Genomic DNA, 16,010 nt, shown 5'->3' with positions numbered 1-16,010 from the left:
CCATCCCAAACACCCACACACTGACCAGTCAGTTCAGCCAGCAACCATGCACACTTCTCCCTCCACCCTCCATCCCCCCACATCCTCCTCCATCCCGAACATCCACACATTGACTATAGATACCACCCACCCCATACCCCCCCCCCACACACACACACTGACCAGTCAGTTCAGCCAACATCCTATATATACCCCCACCCCATACACCCCCCCACAAACACACACACACACTGACCAGTCAGTTCAACCAACACCCTATACATACCCCCCACCCCATACAACCTCCCCCCCCCGACACACTCTGACCAGTCAGTTCAGCCAGCACCCTATACATACCTCCCATCCCATACAACCACCCACCCCCCAACACACACTGACCAGTCAGTTCAGCTAGCACCCTATACATACCCCCCACCCCATACAACCCTCCCCACCCACACACACACTGACCAGTCAGTTCAACCAACACCCTAAACATACACCCCCCACCCCATACAATCCCACTCCCACACACACACACACTGATCAGTCAGTTCAGCCAGCACCCTATACATACCTCCCATCCCATACAACCCCCCACCCCCCAACACACACTGACCAGTCAGTTCAGCTAGCACCCTATACATACCCCACACCCCATACAACCCTCCCCACCCACACACACACACTGACCAGTCAGTTCAGCCAACACCCTATACATACCCCCCACCCAATGCAACCTCCCCCCCCCCCCCGACACACTCTGACCAGTCAGTTCAGCCAGCACCCTATACATACCTCCCATCCCATACAACCACCCACCCCCCAACACACACTGACCAGTCAGTTCAGCTAGCACCCTATACATACCCCCCACCCCATACAACCCTCCCCACCCACACACACACTGACCAGTCAGTTCAACCAACACCCTATACATACCCCCCACCCCATAAACTCCCACACGCACACCCCACACACTGACCAGTAGGCCAGCAACCATGCATACCCACCTGCCCCCCCAAACCCCACTCCCCCTACACACACCTTCCTCCACCTCCCCCCGACACCCACACACTGACCAGACAGTTCAGCCAACACCCCATGCACGGACACCCCACGCGTGAAGGTCCAGCCGTGGGCCCTGTAGGACGTGATGATGGGGTCCTCTTTAGTGATGGCCGCCTCTATTCCCACCGCCACGGCCTCCTGGAGACAGATGGATGAAACCTATATCTATCAACACACACACAAGACAGATGGATGAAACCTATATCTATCAACACACACAATCACACACACATATATATACATATACAAATATACATATGTGTGTGTGTGTGTGTGTGTGTGTGTGTGTGCGTGTGAAAAATCAGAAGCAAGAGAGCCTTTAGTTTTCCAGAGAGGTGCACAATCATGGATTCACGGACTTTTTCAGTCACTCACTAACATAACTATCCTGCTTTAAGAGGAAAAAAACAACAACTGCGGCTTCTACACAATTAAAGTACCCATCACCACATATTCCATGGATTCACAACTGCTTCTTGCCCGCGCATTTGACACTGAGCATGAATGTGGGTGCGCGCGTGAGCGCGTGTATGCCTGCGCGCGCGCGCAAACATGTACATGTACATGATTTTATACAGACTCACGTCTTCAGTAGCAGCACTGACCTGGCCGGAGTACAGGTGACAGAATCCCCGCACGACCTTGGCCTTGTATAGGTTGGCCGCGCTGGTCTCCATGCGGCGGATGGTCTGCATGTCCGTGTAGTGCTGCAGGGCCTTCTCCCTCGTCACGCTCACGCTGCTCGCCGGACCCTTCTCCAGTCTGTGCAGCTTGTAGGGCTGTTGATACAACACGACACGACACGACACACTATGATACGATACGACAAAGTACAGTGGAATACAATATAGTATAGTACAGTACAGCCTAAAATACAAGCCTTAAGGTCTGACAACACGACACGATACGATACAATATGATACAATACAATGGGATGTAATAAAAGACAGTACTAGTACAGCCTACAATGCAATACAAGCTTGAACGGCTGACGACACGACACGACACGACACACTGATACGATACGATGAAATACAGTGGAATACAATACTATATAGTACAGTACAACCGAAATACAAGCTTGAAGGACTGACGACACGACACGACACGACACACTATGGCACGATACGATACGATACGATCGAATACAATAAAATTAATATGATACAGTACAGACTACAATACAAGTTTGTATCATTGATACAACATGACACGACACGATACACTATCACTATGATACTATACGATAAAATACAGTGGAATACAATACAATATAGTACAGTATAGCCTAAATTCAAGCTTGAAGGACTGGCGACACGAAACGATACTATATGATACAATACAATGAGATGCAATACAAGACAGTACTAGTACAGCCTACAATGCAATACAAGCTTGAACGGCTGACGACACGACACGACACGACACACTGATACGATACGATAAAATACAGTGGAATACAATACTATATAGTACAGTACAACCGAAATACAAGCTTGAAGGACTGACGACACGACACGACACGACACACTATGGCACGATACGATACGATACGATCGAATACAATAAAATTAATATGATACAGTACAGACTACAATACAAGTTTGTATCATTGATACAACATGACACGACACGATACACTATCACTATGATACTATACGATAAAATACAGTGGAATACAATACAATATAGTACAGTATAGCCTAAATTCAAGCTTGAAGGACTGGCGACACGAAACGATACTATATGATACAATACAATGAGATGCAATACAAGACAGTACTAGTACAGCCTACAATGCAATACAAGCTTGAACGGCTGACGACACGACACGACACGACACACTGATACGATACGATAAAATACAGTGGAATACAATACTATATAGTACAGTACAACCGAAATACAAGCTTGAAGGACTGACGACACGACACGACACGACACACTATGGCACGATACGATACGATACGATCGAATACAATAAAATTAATATGATACAGTACAGACTACAATACAAGTTTGTATCATTGATACAACATGACACGACACGATACACTATCACTATGATACTATACGATAAAATACAGTGGAATACAATACAATATAGTACAGTATAGCCTAAATTCAAGCTTGAAGGACTGGCGACACGAAACGATACAATATGATACAATACAATGAGATGCAATACAAGACAGTACTAGTACAGCCTACAATGCAATACAAACTTGAACGGCTGACGACACGACACGACACGACACGACACACTGATACGATACAATAAAATACAGTGGAATACAATACAATATAGTACTAGTACAGCCTACAATGCAGTACAACCTTGAAGCGCTGACAAAACACGACACGATTCAATACACAATGATATGATACGATACCATGGAATACAATACAATATTATAATACAGTACAGCCTACAATACAATAAAAGCTTGGAGGGCTGACGACAAGACACAATATGATACACTATGATACGATACGATACAATGGAATGCAATGCAATGTAGTACAGAGCAGTACAATGTGGCTGTGTGTGTGTGTGTGTGTGTGTGTGTGTGTGTGTGTGTGTGTGTGTGTGTGTGTGTGTGTGTGATTGTTTATCATGTGCAATTTGTTGCATTGTCTTGGTGTAGCAGTTTAGACACATAAACATGTATGTGTTGTTTTCTTCATGTCCAGTGGTATGTTATTGTGCACTATTGTATATGTATTGTTTCATGTAAGAGCCTATTATATGCAGCCATATAAGTGCTATATTATTATTAATGTTGTTATCAATATTATCATCATTATTATTACTATTATCATTACAAATACTGTACAATGCAGTATTGTACAATAAAATACACTACAGTACGACACAATACAATACAAAAAAACAACAATACCAGGCAATACGATAAATCAAAATACAACACAACACCGTACAAGACAGACCAACACAACAGAAGACAATACAACACGATACGATACGATACGATACAATACATCTTTCCTCGCCAAACTGGAAATTAATTGCATCCACTCAGTACCCTATCTCAGCCCACAGCTGGATCCAACGCACACACATGACAAAGTTGGGGACAAAAGGAAAACATATCAAGCTAAACGCACACAAGCAAGTAATACAACACAGCGGCTTGGTTTCACACCGTCCCCCCTCACCCCCCCCCCCCCCCCCCACACACACACACACACGTGTGTTAAGACATACAATTTCAGAATTTCTATAAATTTTAGAATTTCTTTAAATATGCCATTACGATTTTTACAATGGCAGGTTCAGTATTCAAGACTAGACATAGCATTCTAGCATTCAGTAACATACAATTTATGTTATCAATTTTAGATCTGGGAGCGATATATAACTTTTAGAGAAAAAAAAAATCAAAATCGAGACCGGTTCTTTGTCACAACAAGCGCGCTTCGCTTGGAGTTATCAAAATTACATAATAAATCCACTCCCAGATCTAATTAACATAAAGGCCTATGCACCGACTGGACTTAGAAAAACAAAAACAACCCCCACCAAACAAACAAACAAAAACCTCCTCCAGTCTATTCCTTTTATGATGAACCGCCGCTCACATTCGTCACTTTGGGCAACAAAAAAATAGACAGCGGTATAGACAATGTGCGAAAGTTTATTCACATAATTTCTACAAGCTGCATCAATCGCTTCGATCACGGCTGCAATGGCCTTTAAACTACGGTGTCTATATTTTGTAACAAGGTGTATGATTAGTATATATGAGTGAATTGTGTATAATCATGCACAACGTCTATGAACACACACACACACACACACACACACACACACACAAGCTTAGGCATTTGCATCCTCCATATCCCGAAAAGGGTGAGAAGTTCTGCGTAAAACACAATTCTATCATTCATATTTAGATGAAAGAGAGTACTGAAGAAATGCAGACAGACAGAGAGACACACACACTCACATCAAATCATCATTACAGTAGCCAATAATGTCACCAAAATAGTTACCTGTGTATCAAAAGCAGCTTCGGTAGCAAGTCCATTGCTCTTTGGGAGACCAAGAAGCCACTGAAAATAGCCAAAGTATGTAACACATGACTCTTTTCTGTAGGCCTATTTCACTTTCAGTATACTGTGTGTGATCTGCTTCCCATGACACTCATAATTAGGTGTTATCATTTGAATTTTAGCATCATGTGTAATGCACATTAATAATAATAATAATAATAATGGATACTTATATAGCACACTATCCAGAAATCTGCTCTAGGTGCTTTACAAAAACGCTTTTGTTAACATAAAACATTATATCAATGTTACATACACACACCAAAATGTGACCACACACACACACACGCACACGCACACACACACACACTGCATACATACATTTTAACATACATGTGTATCTAACAGCAACCCTAACACATACGCACACATAGGCAGGCACAAACTTACATAAACACACGTACACACAATACACATTCATATACATGCATGTAGTTACGTACGCATACATATGTATACACACATAGTCAAGCACACCTAACGAAAAGGAAGTGGACCTGCCACAATTGAACTTATTGCTGAGGGAAAAGGTGAGTTTTGAGACGAGATTTAAAAGATGCGAGGGAATCAGAATGACGGAGGTTATCAGGGAGCTTGTTCCACGTCTTTGGATAATGATGATATTTTAAATGCATGTATTACTGAAGATGAAATTACTTCAGCCATCAAAAGACTGAAGAAAGGCAAAAGTGCTGGTGAAGACATGATTCGTAATGAATATATCATTAACAGCGTTCCTTTGCTGACAGAAACATACTGTAATTTATCTAACAAGATACTGGACGAAGGTGTTGTACCAGAAAAATGGGTATCCGGCTTGATATTGCCATTGTATAAAGGCAAAGGTGATACACCTGACTGTGATAATTATAGGGGAATAACTTTGCTCAGCTGTGTTGGAAAACTATTCACTACAGTGTTAAATGCTAGACTGATTATATCAATGTAAACAATATACTTTCAGAGGCCCAAGCAGGATTTAGACAGTCCCATTCTACATTAGATCAAATGTTTGTTTTGAAATCACTAACTGATATTTTCTCCATGAAAAAGAAGAAAATTTACTGTGCTTTTGTTGAGTTTAAAAAAAGCCTTTGATTCAGTTTGGAGAAGTGGGTTATGGCAAAAACTTGTTCATGAAGGTGTGAATGGTAAAATTTTGCATGACAAATGAAATTCTATGTATGATAGAATTAAGTCATGTGTGTTTTTAAATGATGAAAAATCTGATTTCTTTAGTATTTGTAAGGGTGTATGACAAGGAGAAAATCTCTCGCCTTTGCTTTTTTCTCTGTATCTCAATGATTTAGAGTTGTATTTGACTGAGCATAAGAGTCCATCTGTTGATCTTTTATTGAATGTTAACATTTCAGAGTTAGATAATTACATGCGATTATTTGTACTTTGTATGCAGGTGACACAATTTTACTTTCAGAGACGAAAGAAGGATTACAAGAGTCCCTCAACGTTTTTCACAAATATTGTTTAAAATGGAAACTAGTGGTCAATGTAAAGAAAACTAAAGTGATGATATTTAATTCTACAAACAAGCTAAAGCCTGTTTTTAAGTTTGGTGATGCATGTTTGGATGTTGTCAATTCTTTTAAATATCTTGGCATCGAATTTAGTAGAAACGGAACTTTTTACAAAGCTAAAAAAAAATGATTTATGAAAAGGGCCAAAAAGCTATGTTTTCGTTACTTCAGTCAGCCAGAAATCAAGATTTACCTTTACATATTATTCTGGACATGTACCAGTCTATGATTGTTCCTATTTTGTTGTATGGTGCAGAAATATGGGGTTATGAAAATGTAGATATACTTGAAAAATTAGAATTGAAATTTTTTAAACGCTTGTTCAAACAGAACAGAAATACTATGACCCAAATTGTTTATGGAGAAACCAGTATTTATCCAATTAGTGTGTTAGTGAAAATGAGATTAGTTCGATTTTGGACCAGCTTAGTGATATCAAACACAGAAAAATATTCTGGGAAAATATATTTGATATTACTTATATCGAAATGGCATTTATTCTTCAAAATGGATGAGTTGTATCAGACAAATTTTAATAGGAGCAGGGTATGACTGTGTTTGGGATACTCAGTTCTTCTTGGAGAAGGAATCTTTCTGCAAGAATGTCAACATTGCTTTGAGAGATAGTTTTCAAAATCTATGGAGACATGCTCTAGAGGTGAGTAGTAAATGTTTGTTTTATCAAAATTTCTAAAGTGGATTTGGTAGAGAAAAATATATAAGTCAAATGCCTGATAATTACGTTGTCAGTTTCTTCAGATTTTTGAAGTAGTAATCATAAGCTGGAAATAGAAACAGGGAGACACAAGGGCATACCACGAGAGTTATGGCTTTGTAAGGTTTGTAACATATCTGTGATTGGTGATGAGTTTCATTTTATAATAGAATCTCCCAATTATGATCAGTTACGAAATAGATATGCTCCTAAAAAATATTTGTCTCCAAAATCGGTTTTTAATTTTTGTAATATGCTCAAAGGAGGCAAAAAAGTCATTTTAGCTGTAAGTAAGATGATTAGATTTGCAAATGTTGTCTAGTTATACTTTTGGAATTAAAAGACATTTGTGTTTTCTCAACTTTTATGTGACATTGTTGTGTATTTGGAAATGTTTGTTCTGGGCATGAAAAGTTTATTTTGCAGTAATCCTCCATACTCCAATAGGAGTGAAAGGATAATTAAAACTTGAAACTTGAAGTAAAAATTCTATCTGAAATCAGTTGTTTACCAAATGCTAATCACACTGTTAACATTTGTGATTTGTAAGATAAAATAGTCACAAATAGCCACAGTCAGCATAAATCCCATAATATTTGTATGCTGTCTACTTACAAATATCTTATTTAGGTTGCTGCCAACATTTATAAACAGTATTGGGAAAATACCTCCACATAATAAAAAATGGCTGCATTCAGTATTTGTTTCACTTGGGGATAATAAATTAAAAATCACACTTAGTTGCAGTCAACGTAACACATGTATATCACACTCTTAGCTTTATAATATAATAATAATAATGTACATTTATATAGGGCCTTTTCTCACTAAGAGCTCAGGGCGCTTTACACGAAAGAAAAATATTACAAGTAACATAAAACATTCGTGATCACTCTTTCTACCTTCCCCCACTCACACTCTCCCTTTCTCACTCCACATACATCCAAAGTAAGCTGACATGGGTGGTGTTGGAGAAAACGAAGCTGAGAGTACTTATAGGTAGGTTTTAAAAAGATGAGTCTTTAGTGATGAGTGAAAAGTAGAAACAGAATCAGATGCACAGATATGATGAGGAAGGTTGTTCCAGATGTGATGAGCAGCAAAGAAGAAAGAACGTTCACCATAGGTTCTTGTATTGACAGAGGAAGCTTCAAAAGGTAACAGTCAGAGGAAGAGTGGAGATTTCTTGTGGGAGTGGAAAAACAAGGTCAGAAAGATAAGTAGGTCCTGCGGACTCTTTACTCAGAATAATATACACTGTTTGCCTGCTTGCTTACAAACATTTGACTGCTGTATGGGATAGAAATATAGATATATATGGATATAGATATATCGCTTGGATTTTAACATCTGGTCAGCCATGCACATTACCTAAGATGGATAAAACGCTATATGCTATGTTTAAATAATATCAAATCAGAACTATGATATATAAGAAAGTTGAAATAATGTCTAAAATCAGTAGTTCACTGACATTTGATCATAACTTCATGCTAATATTTGTAATTTTATGGGAAAATAGTCACACATAGCTGCTGTCAGGATAATATTTGTATTCTGTCCATTTACAAACATTAATTTGATTGAAGTTGCAATCAACATTTGTAATCAGTGTAGGTAAAATAGCACCCAAATTAAAAAATTTAGCTATTGTTGCAATCAATATTTGTTTCAGTTGGCTTGTTGGTAAGCCCAGAACATTACATTGGGGTCAGTTAAATATTTTTTTTTTTTACATTATTTATATTCAGAATTTTTTTTATGTGCCTTGGTGACTCGTGTGTGTGTGTGTGAGCATGGATGCATGTGTGTTTGTGTGTGTGTGTGTCCATGCATGTTAACCTCAGTCTACATGGTATGTGTGTATGCTAATATCAGTCTACATTGTGTGTGTATGTATGTGTGTGTGTGTACATCCATGTGAACCTCAGTTTGTGTGTGTGTGTGCTAAAAAACAACAACCCAAAACCCATCTACCATTGACAAACGAGACATACAAAATAATCTAGACTGCAAAGTGAATGGTTTACTCTTCAATGAATATCCGGTTTTTCCTTTGTTTGTTTTTTTGTTGTTGTTGGTTTGTTTGTTTGTTTGTTTTGTTTTGTTTTAATAATAAATGCAATACAATGCTCGATATGTTTCCAACACATTCTTCTCTTTCAGTTCTTGGAAAATTCAACTGGAAAATTCTTTTGTTCCCGAAGGGGTAGTCAGTTTATGATTTGTTTTAATACAACTGCATGGTGGGCAGATAATGGTTCGTTCAGGGGTATAAGAATGAGGACAAAGGTCAATCAATATATGTGAGCATATCAAAATATAATGGAAAAAGGGTACCCCAAAACCAATAAGTCTTTTTATCATCCTAAGAATCCTTTCCCACTAAGGCTTGGCTGCATTAGCGATCCTAGCAGTGCTGCTTGTTTAGCGTTAGGAATGTTCTTTACCCAACGCTTAATCCGTAGACAATAGAATTTTCTTAACGCTGACAAAACTTAACTGGCAAAGATCACTTATGCATGCAACTTCTCCGAGCATCATAATCTATGAAAAGCCTTCTTTTCTGCCCTAAAGTCCGAACCAGTTTAGTGGCATTACCTTCATACCGTACACCATTTTCTTCACACCATACCTTCATACACAGTCATTTTGTCTGTGCAGTCCCAGTGTCAGTGGTCCAAGGGATGCTATCGAAGATAGGCCGCCAGGCGGTCACACATCAAATGAGACCCTGCACTACTGCTGAGTCATTTCGGTGGTGTTCAGTAGTGCCTGATTTGATTCAGGATGTGCGAGACACCACCTCCTGAGCCCCATACTGACAACAATCGCTCGGGTGGAGACTACCACTACATTATATCCCTCCAGCGACAGTCCTCCATGAATCAGCCGACCCTGAAGACGTCTTACCTCACCACAAGCAGGGAAGTGAAAGGAAAGTGGCAACTGAGTTTCTCATGACAGCAAGGCATGTAAGGCCGCAATAAATATCACCCACTCTCTCCTCCCGCTTTAATTACTTGATGATGAATGACGATGAATATGGTATTTTCATACTGAGCACTATGCAGGTCCGTTTTGTTTACGAAGACTGTGTCACAAGGCTATATTCTATGCTTCCTTTTCACAACACATCCTGGTGTCAACCAGGCTCGAGAGGTACAGACGCCGGCAGTGTTGGTCGGTTAGGGGAGTTGAGCAACACTCTCAAACATGTATCCGTGAAGTGAATGAAACGTGACTGTTTCCGCTCAGGCCTTGTCATTGCAGCCTGGTGCACTCCCAACTCTGGCTAGGAGCAGGCCAAGGGCAGAAAATTCCCCACCTCTGACGGAGCTCGACTGGAACCTGTGTCCTTCCAATCATCAGTTCGTGATGCTAACCACTTCACCATAGTGGCTGGTGCCTTCAGTTGTTATTCATTTAGCCATAAGCGTCTACAATCAATATTCCAGGAAATTCTAAATCACCAACAAATATAGCCAGTCCCAGAAACTCAAACAAACGAAAAAAAGTTTATCTATCTGCAGCATGATGCATTCTGAAATTGTAACTGAAAACAAACCAATGAATATATATATATATATATATATATATATATATATATATATATATATACATACATATATCTATATATATATATATATATTTTTTTTTTTTAAGCATGTTGATAAAAAAGAGAAGCAAAGTGAGGACGACTTAAAGGAGAATGAAAGGACGAAAGTGAAGTACAATAACAAACAAACAAACGAATGAATAAATAAAAGGAAAACAGAATGAGAAAGGAAGAAAAGAAAGGATGAGAATGGATAAATTCTGTGAATGGTGAATCTGGGTGTTTTGAGAGTGACTGTTTTAATAGCAGATCAGACAACAGATCTATATCCATATGAATCTATAACTGCAACATCGATATAGATTTAATAAGGGTAAAAAGGGCCAGCAAGGTCTTTCGTGTAAATGTGTAACTTTGCTGTGTTCATACATATGTGATTCCTCCTTTTTTTCTTAAAAAAATTCCATCCATCTATGAAAAAAAAAGTAATATTTACATGTACTGATCTTTATTTTCTGTTCCTTTCCACTTATCCAGCATGAAACTTGAAAGAGGCCTTTACGTACAGGAGTGATCTTTTGCGCCTAAGTCTTGCAACAAATATACTAATAAACGGAAGGTTTTTTTTGCTTTCAGAATTGCTAATTTTTGGAATGACTGCCTATTAACACAAAATATGCACCGGATATCAACAGTTTAAAAAAAACAACAACAAAAAAAACCTCCTAGATGAAGACCCTAAATTGAAAGACCTTTTCTTTAGTGTAGATTGAATATAATGTTATTTTATAAGATAGGCATGCAATCAGACTTAAATAAAGTTGAAAAATAATGAGGGGACACAAATAGGCCGCGAGGCCTAAGGCCAAAAAGCCAGTCCCTACTGCCACGAATACTACTAACATGCAGAAGTGAAAGTAAGTTAACAATGGACAGGCCAAAATAGGTAATATGTCTACATGCCAGTAACATTTCCCCTCAGTTGTAGGCTTCGAACATACAAACGCAGAAAGAGAGAGAGAGTGTGAGAGAGAGAGAGAGAGATGAATGCGAATGACGAAAGGAGAGTGATGATCCTTCGAAAACAAAGGTCGAGGCCAAGTTTAAGAAATTGCCGCATTCATCGAATCATTCACTCCAGCAAGTTGCCCAAATGGAAAAACTGACCCATACAGCATCCTCTCCGACGCCAACCAAAGTTACAATAATCATAGCTGTAATTTTTGTTTTATCTCACCGCACGTGTTCCTTGATTTGCTGATCTTCTGAAAACGGAGAACATTTTTGCAACCAATGGAGCAGACGACTTTCTTCAAACGAAGACTCAAGGGCAATTACTAAAGGGAACAAGCTAAAACGTGATGTTTGTTATTTGCTCCCTTGTGGGAATAGGGCATTTTAAATTTAATTATTTAAATGTTGAATGATTAATTTCGTTGTAACCATAAACTATAAATTATTGATTTAGACAGGATAATTTTTATGATTCCATGAGAAAATATACTGCACACACACGTTGCCAAATGAATGTGACCAGTAATGAATACTCGAAATCAAATGCTAATTATTTCTGGAATTAAGACAAACTCTCTTCCTGCTAAATACTTCAAAATCAGATAAGATCTGAATGTAAGATCTATAAAATTACACCCGGAAGGCTTTCTGTCTGCATGTTTTCCCCTCTCAAGTCGCACACTAGGCTTTTTGAATGTTTATTATTATTATACACACACACACACACACACTGTATTCGATTTTTTTTTCCATACATTGCCAGTTATCAATAAGATTTTTAAGGGTTGCTAGACTGTACATTTTGAAGTTTTGTGCGCGAGAGAAATGATAGGCGCTTTTGTGAGGGGAGAGAAATGATAAGCGCAGTAACTGTTGCTCGTGAACTGGTACAGAACATGCAACCTCGAGCCACTGATGTTTTGTGTGATTCACATCAGCAATACTAAATACTACATGTACAAATTCACACACACACGCGAGAGAGAGAGAGAGAGAGAGAGAGAGAGAGAGAGCATGAGTGGTGCTGCACTTTAGGAGCACACTGCACGAAGGGAGAACAGTCCAAACTTCACAAACAGAAATACAGCAACAAAGTATAATACAGTACAGCACCATTTAATACAATATGACACAGTACAATGCAACACAATACAACACAATTCAATGTAGCACAACACAACGCTACACAATTGAATACAGCAAAGCACAATACAACACAACAACAGCAGCAACAACAACAATAATAATAATCATCATCGTAATCATAATAACAGTGAAACGCTCTTCTATACAACACAATACAGTGCACACAGTACAGTAAAACACACTGCAAAATAATACAGTAAAACACAACACAACACGATACGACAAATACAGTAAAATGCAATACAACAGAACACACTAAGTACAATACAACGGAAGACAATATGACAACATAACACATTACTGTACAGCACAATACAACACACCGCAACTCACCATAACACAACACAATGCAGTAGAATACAATACATGTCTATGAACCTAATCTATGTAATAGAAACACAGATAAACTAAAAGCGAGACTTTGCGATTACTAAAAATAAACAGCAACAGCAACAACAATAAAACAGCATAAATAAATGAATAAACAAATAAATGAAACACCACAATACAGCACCATTGCAACAAGATTGTCATAAAAAGCTTGACACAAAAGTCTACTGTATACATGTAAATCTAACATCTCCAATATTCAGCTTCGGCCCTAACATTTTGTTGTTGTTGTTCTTGTTGTTGTTGTCTAAACACAATAATATTATCAGTATTCCATATTTTTTATTGATGGAAATACAAGGATGTATCAAACTGACCTTATATATCTCTCTACCTCTGGTAATTTCAAGTATTAAATAAAAGCGATAATGATATTCCTTGGAAAAAAGAAACAAACAAAAAACCGCCATTTCAAGACTGAGAACTTCTCTGTTGCCAGATTTTCCAGCAGCTGAAACAGCAGCAGCAGCGACGACAGAACAGCTGCCGGAAGGTAGAAACAAAAGCCAGATAGTACACAACATTGATAGAGGAATTTATTGCTTCTAAAACCGCAGACGTCCACAATACCCGATGGACAGTGGGCGAATGTCCATACATGGAAGCAGCGTTGAGAAAAATCCGACAGACAACCCCCAGGGGATAGGCGAGAACAGTGGTGACGCTGAGACACACAACAGCAGCAAGCAGTCTGTTATGTTGTGAGCTGTCTGATGCACGAGCCACCGTACTTTGTCCGTGACCAAGTCTGCTGTGGCGAGATCGGAGTATGCAGACTATGTGTACGTTGAGCACGATCAGCAAAACAATTGGAAGAGCCAGATATACGACGTCTGTCACGTTGATCAGTGTGAAATCAGTGTTGACGTTGGATTCCTCTGTGGAGATTAAGGCCAGAGGCACACTGGCAGTCACACACCACAGAATCAGGAGGATGTAACCCAGCACAACACGACGTCTAGTCAGCAGACTGTTCACCTTCAGCGGCATGTACACAGCTAACCAGCGAGTGAACACCACGGCTAGAGTTGTGTGAGTCGTCACGATCCGAAACCAGCACACTACAAACACTGACAACAGCGTGTTAACAACAGTACCACCACTATGTGAAAAAATAGCCGTGTGGAAGAAGATGCTGAAAAGGAAAACGATATCGGACACAGAAAGACACTTCATGAAAAAGGTGGTGGGTCTGAACGCGGATTCTGCACTCCACACCACCAAGATCAAAACGTTGCCGCATACACCGAAAACAGCTATCGGTAAAATAACGTTAAACTCTAAAAACAATATTAAGTCGAAGGTGGCTCCAGTTCTGTTGACGCAAGTATCGTTTTCCTCGTCAAGTGGCACAGTGGAGTTGACATATTTGAAGCTGTCATTACGAATTTCATTGTTTGAAAAACCACACCCAAGAGTTGTATTAATTTGTGTTTGTTCACCACTACACAAGAGGAGGACGGAACAGAAGACAAACAGCAATGACTGGACTTCCATACTGCTTTCTTGTTCCAACACTGTGGAAAGATTAGGAGTCAGTTCACGAAGTGGAAAGCTATCACATTTTCCGAGCAGGGGCGGGGGGTTGAGGAAACAGAAACGGGGAACAATGTAGCACACAGATTTAGAAGCGGCGACAAACGGTGTTCCTGGACACGTGAAGATTGTGTCTGAAAAGTGAAGCTAACGAGGTTCCTGAAGATAAATGAACAGTCACTCTTCTCTTTCTTTTTGTAACTTTCCGTTCCCACAATAAGTCATGATGATGACTTCGGTGCCACCATAGAAAACCCCATCTTTTCTTCTTCATTCGAGGAGTAGTTAATGAAATTCCCCTGAACATTTGTGCACCGACAATAAGAAGACGTCAGCAGACAACGAGTGTGCCAGACATTCATTTCAGCTCAACGGCAAAACGCAGCGCTGGTTTCCTACTGAAGATGAGACACGAACTGAACACACAATCAGCAGGCGTGCCTGGCAGGAAAGCATCGGATGGCGCGTTTGTGTTTCTACCTCTCACACAGCTGCTGTCTTCTTTCACATTTTGGCATGAGGTACCACTAGCTGTGTAATGTGGCAGGAGCGTTTGTTTGTGTGTGCCAGTGAGAGGGTGGCGGTGTGTGTGTTTTATCTTCAGTCTAACGTCTATTCACAAAAAGTGTTTTTAGACGGTGTGTGTGTGTGTGTGTGTGTGTGTGTGTATGTATGTATGTTTGTGAGTGTGTGGAGGAGGGGGGTAGAGGAGGTGCAAGGTAGTGTGTGTGTGTGTGTGTGTGTGTGTGTGAGTTGGAGCTCATGTACGTTTATATGGATTTGACTGTGCTTTCATATCTGTGAAACTGCATGTTTGGTGCATTTCTGTTATGCATGTGTGGGTGTATGTGTGAATGTGTGTCTTCATGATTTACATTTATTCGCTTATTTATCACCATTGTTGTCTTATTTATTTATATTTTATTATTATCATTTTATTAGTATTACTAATATTATTACTACTACCTTTTTCTATATTATAATTATT

The 16,010-nt window shown here is 39.3% G+C and overlaps 1 protein-coding gene across 6 annotated transcripts in view; it reads right to left on the bottom strand.

Annotated features, from left to right (window-relative positions):
* Positions 1-15,510, bottom strand: part of LOC143298069 (putative pyruvate dehydrogenase E1 component subunit alpha, mitochondrial) — a 25,094-nt gene extending 9,584 nt beyond the window's left edge. The window contains exons 1-5 of one of the 6 annotated variants that reach the window (XM_076610745.1): positions 14,057-14,196; positions 10,013-10,933; positions 5,068-5,127; positions 1,656-1,829; positions 1,062-1,188 (exon numbers count right to left, since the gene is read on the bottom strand). In XM_076610745.1, coding sequence (XP_076466860.1) covers positions 1,062-1,188; positions 1,656-1,829; positions 5,068-5,127; positions 10,013-10,018 — 367 coding nt within the window. In that variant the 5' untranslated portion in view covers positions 10,019-10,933; positions 14,057-14,196. Of the gene's footprint in view, positions 1-1,061; positions 1,189-1,655; positions 1,830-5,067; positions 5,128-10,012; positions 10,934-12,173; positions 12,652-13,803 lie in introns of those variants that run through there. The other 5 variants (XM_076610744.1, XM_076610746.1, XR_013057347.1 and 2 more) reach the window with 5 other exon arrangements.
* Between the last annotated feature and the right edge of the window lie 500 nt (positions 15,511-16,010).

This window comes from Babylonia areolata, chromosome 23, assembly GCF_041734735.1.
Source record: "Babylonia areolata isolate BAREFJ2019XMU chromosome 23, ASM4173473v1, whole genome shotgun sequence".
In the NCBI taxonomy this organism is placed as follows: domain Eukaryota; kingdom Metazoa; phylum Mollusca; class Gastropoda; order Neogastropoda; family Buccinidae; genus Babylonia; species Babylonia areolata.
Note: the sequence above shows the minus strand (reverse complement) of the source record. Positions and strands in the feature narration are given on the sequence as shown.